The 4,549-nt window shown below is 52.1% G+C and overlaps 1 protein-coding gene across 1 annotated transcript; it reads right to left on the reverse strand.

Annotated features, from left to right (window-relative positions):
• Nucleotides 1-383: 383 nt before the first annotated feature.
• IFI6 (interferon alpha inducible protein 6) lies at nt 384-4,343 on the reverse strand. Its single transcript, XM_010380371.2, has 5 exons — nt 4,226-4,343; nt 3,393-3,494; nt 2,782-2,859; nt 2,550-2,699; nt 384-803 (listed from the first exon to the last, which is right to left on the reverse strand). Exons 2-5 carry the CDS (start codon nt 3,460-3,462, stop codon nt 709-711), a joined length of 393 nt encoding a protein of 130 aa, XP_010378673.1. The 5' UTR covers nt 3,463-3,494; nt 4,226-4,343; the 3' UTR covers nt 384-708.
• Nucleotides 4,344-4,549: the final 206 nt, after the last annotated feature.

The following is a 4,549-nucleotide window of genomic DNA, read 5'->3' on the forward strand; positions in this document are numbered from 1 at the left end:
GCTTCTCCATCTCTGCCTAATCAGAGAAGTACCTGGAAGCTTCTCTCAGTGAGAAGAAACTGAGTTCTGCCTCCCCAAGCACCCTGTGGAATCGAGTCTGTCCATTTAAACAGGAGGCCCTGCTAGGCAGGAGTCCAGAGAAGGGGATGTCTGAACTGAGTCTGGAAGGATAGAAGGGAGTTTTTCAGGCACATGAGCTTCTGAAGACATTCTGGGTAGAGAGACCAACATTTGCTAAGGCCCAGAAACAAAATCAACTGGTTGTGTTCCGGGAGCTGTGGTTGACTCGAAGGGAAAATGGGAATGGGGGTGTGTGGATGGCACAGGCCAGAGCCAGATTGTTTGGGTTTCTCACTGCAAACATGATTGACGGCAGGACAAAGTGTTTTCTGGAAGAAGTTTATTCTGTTTTCTTATCTAGGTTGTTGGGGACAGTGATAGAGAAAGTTCTGGATACTGGGCGTGGTCAGCACATGCTTGTAATCCTGCTTGGGAGGTTGAGACAGGAGGATCACTTGAGGCTAGGAGCTGGAGGCTGTAGGGCACTGTGATCGCATCTGTGAATAGCCACTGCACTCTAGCCTGGACAACATAGTGAGAACCCATCTCAAAAAAAAAAAAAAAAAAAAAAAAAAAAAAAGGCAAAGTTCTAGATCCTAACTGGAAGAGTTAGGCTTAGAAGGAAGAAGAGGTTCTGGGAGCTGCTGGCTACTCTTCATCCTCCTCACTATCGAGATACTTGTGGGTGGTGTAGCCGATCAGGGCACCTATTTTGCCCATGGCGACGCTGCTGCCGCCAGCCCCTGTAAAGCAAACACAGATGAGTCAGTGGGGCCCAAGCGCCAGGCCCGGGAATCCAGATGTCTGGAAACCATTGGTTGAGTCCAACTCCTCATTTCTAGATGGAGAAACAGAGGCCCTGAGAGGGGATGGCACTACCACAAAGTGAGTCCCATTCTTACCTCGCCTTGACATCCCACATCAGAAATGTGTTTCTGGGATGAAAAAGGCAAAAATAATGGCTCTTTCACTAGATGTCTGCCATGGAAACACCATGTTATTAATTATGCCAACAGCCACCCTCATGGAGCCCTGTGTGGGTGTGGGGGGTTCACAAGCCAGGGATCATTTAATCTTGTCACAGTTATGTGGCATGTGAGAGGACAACTATTTTACAGCCCAGAGGTGTCCCTGGGCTCGTCCATACTCTTCCCCTCCCATTGTAGGGGTGTGGCCCCCTCTGAGCAGGGCTCTCTTATTTTGGGCTGATTCTTTGGGCTTTTGCCATTCAGAATTGAGAGAAGAGAAGATGCAAGGTTCAGAAAGGCAGAGAGGGAAGTTTGTTGGGGGCAGGTTTTCTCCAGGATTTTGGAGGCCTCAGAGCGAGAGAGAGTGGTGGGGGTGGGGTGGGGAGAGAGGATAGAGAGGGAAGTGAGGCCATTTTTTATGAGTCGCTCTGGGCCCGCACAGTGGCTCATGCCTGCAATCTCCCACTTTGGGAGGCTAAAGTGGGAGGATTGCTTGAGCCCAGGAATTCAAGACCATCCTGGGTAACACAATGAGACCCTGTCTCTAAAAAAAAAAAATCTGGCATGGTGGCGGTATGCGCCTGTAGTCCCAGCTACTTGGGAGTCTGAGGCAGGAGGATAGCTTGAACCTGGGAGTTCCAGGCTGCTGTGAACTGTGATCATGCACTGCATTCCAACCTGGCAGTGTGAGACCTTGTTTTGACCCTTTTCTAGGATAAATAGATCAATAGATTGATCAATCGATAGATAGAAGAGTCACTGTGAGCGCTGTATCTGTTCCCTCCGTGGTGTTCAAAAAGTGCAACTCAAGACCACATTTGGTGTGAGATTGATTTGAGTTACTCTACTACATTTCTTTGCTACTGTGGTCTCTGAGATTGAGCAGATTCAAAAAATGTTAAACTGAGGATGATCACTCCAAAGCACCGCTGAGAGAACTGAGGCTTGTTGTGATTTGGCCAAAGCATCAGTGAGGCACCCAGCCTTTGAGACTGAGAATGGGGTTTCTGGCATCATACTGACTGGGTCAGAATCTAGGCTCTGGTCTAAACTAGCAGAGAGACTTGAGTAAATTACTTAATTCCTGGCCAGGCACAGTGACTCACACCTGTAATCCCAGCACTTTGGGACTCCGAGACGGGCGGATCAGCTGAGGTCAGGAGTTTGAGGCCAGCCTGGCCAACATGGTGAAACTCCATCTCTACTAAAAATACAAAAATTAGCCAGGCATGGTGGCGTGTGCCTGTAATTCCAGCTACTTGGGAGGCTGTGGTAGGAAAATCGCTTGAACCCAGGAGGTGGAGGTTGTAGTGAGTGAGATCACACCACTGCACTTCAGCCTGCCTTGGTGACACAGCCAGACTCCGTCTCAAAATGAATAAATAATCACTTAATTCCTGGTAAACTACTTAATTGCTTGAGTAAATTACTTAATTCCTGAGTGCCTCAGTTTCCCTATATGTATGATGAAAATAATAATATTAAAGAACGTTCTACCAGGGGCCCAGGCCCCGCACTCACCGAGGCTCTGCAGCGTGGCCACCAGCCCCCCAGCGGGGACGCCGCCCCCATTCATGATCGCAGACCAGCTCATCAGCGAGGAAGCCACCGAGTTGGCCGCGATGCCGGCGCCAGTGAAGCCCAGCGCGGGCAGCCCGGCGACCGCGAGTCCTGGAGGAACAGGAGCGGGTGAGGGAGCGCCCTCGGCAGAGGCCCGCCCCACCTGCCCGAGATTCTCCCCCTCCAGACCCACCTCCTCCGATGGCCATGAAGGTCAGGGCCTTCCAGAACCCGGAGTCGCTGTCCCAGCTCTCTGAGCACTTTTTCTTGCCTGCAGGAGAGCAGACAAAGCGTAGTGGGGGTGTTGGGGTGGAACGCAGGGGTCCCCTACTCTGTGTCTGATGCTCAGGACCACTCCTGGAGGCGGGGGCCACCACTCTCCTACTCAGAGAGCCTCACAGAGGGGAAGGGACTTTTCCCTGGGCGCCGAGCCTGGCACAGAACTAGCATTGAATAAATTTCGGTAGGATGGAGGAATTAACAGAGTAGTGGGATTTGAATCTGGGACTCTGGCGACACCAACCCTGCACTGTCCATTGGAATGGACGCCAGGGTCTCTACAGAAGCACGCCAGAATCTCTACACCCGGGACCCTGAAACTCTCTCCCTTATCCCACACTCCTCCCATCCCCCAGAACCCTTATTTGCCTCCTTACTTGCACCCTTGCCTGCACCCTTACCTGCATCCTTACCGGCATCCTTACCTGCACCCTTACCTGCACCCTTACCCGCATTCTCACCTGCCTGCACCCTTACCTGCATCCTTACCTGCACCCTTACCTGCACCCTTACCCGCATTCTCACCTGCCTCCACCCCGCTGCAAGTGAAGAGCAGCAGGTAGCACAAGAAAAGCGATACCGCCTTCTGCCGCATGGTGGCGCCGCGCGCAGGCTCCGTCGCTAGACCTGCGAATAGGCGAGAGGGAGATGGTCCCCGGAGCATCTTTGGAGCTCATCAGCTCCGTTGTTTTCCCTTCCAATTCCGACTGAATCAGTAAAAAGCAGCGAGGTGCGGTGAACGGAATACAGGATCCCTCTCAGGAGCCATGTGCCAGCATGCCCGGCAAATTTTTGTATTTTTAGTAGTGACAGGGTTCCACCATGTTGGCCAGGCTGGTCTTGAACTCCTGATCTCGTGATCTGCCCACCTCGGCCTCCCAAAGTGCTGGGATTACAGGCGTGAGCCACCGCGCCCGGCCCCAGCCCCAAAGCCCACATTTTTAACAACCACTCCAGATGGCTTCATCTATCCTCAAAGATGAACTCACTGCCACATTGGATCCTATAATAAAGGGGCTTCTAAAATAATCCAGTCCTTTGAGCGGGTAAGGCAACTTAACCTACCTTTTACAGAGGAAGCAATTAAGGTTCCAAGACGCGACAGGATTAAGGCCACAGATCGCTGATATTGCACCTGTAAGCTGGGTCTCATGCCTCTTGGCATGTATCCAATCTCCCTAAAATCTCCAACCCATCCTCTTAGACAAGTCCCAGCCCAGGGCACTAAAAGGGACTCAGGGATGCTGCTCCCTGGAGAAGGGGCCTCCTGGCTCTCAGAACATGAGATTTACAGGCAGGCAGGCAGACTGGCAGAGGGTGACAGCTTGATGCCCACACTTCATAGCTCCTGAGTTTACCTTGGAGGACAGAAGAGAAGCAATCTTCAGCCCGGAGCCTGCTGATAGATGGGCACAGCGGCGAGTAAACGGTTCTCCGGCTGAAGGCTGGCTTTTTATCATCACTTGCGGATCCTCCCACGTCTCACCCCAGGCAGCCAATCCCTGCCAGAGTTTCTATTTCTGCACTCTGCAGTTTCATTTTCCCCTCTCTCCCAGCCCTTGCACTCTGCAGAGTTTCATTTTCCCCTCTCTCCCAGCTCCGCCCAGCGGAAGCATTTGTGTGCTGCCTGCTGGCAGAAAAATACACTTCAAGCTGAGGACTTTTGGAGCCCCTCAGGGTAT

The sequence above is a fragment of the Rhinopithecus roxellana genome, chromosome 12 (genome assembly GCF_007565055.1).
Source record: "Rhinopithecus roxellana isolate Shanxi Qingling chromosome 12, ASM756505v1, whole genome shotgun sequence".
NCBI classification, from domain to species: Eukaryota; Metazoa; Chordata; class Mammalia; order Primates; family Cercopithecidae; genus Rhinopithecus; species Rhinopithecus roxellana.

Coding starts and splice junctions, on each gene's coding strand:
- IFI6 (XM_010380371.2), bottom strand. CDS start 3,462: ATGCGGCAGAAGGCGGTATCGCTTTTCTTGTGCTACCTGCTGCTCTTC. Junction 2,860..3,392: donor TTGCAGCGGGGTGGAGGCAG/GTGAGAATGCGG, acceptor GCTCTCCTGCAG/GCAAGAAAAAGTGCTCAGAG. Junction 2,700..2,781: donor CTTCATGGCCATCGGAGGAG/GTGGGTCTGGAG, acceptor CTGTTCCTCCAG/GACTCGCGGTCGCCGGGCTG.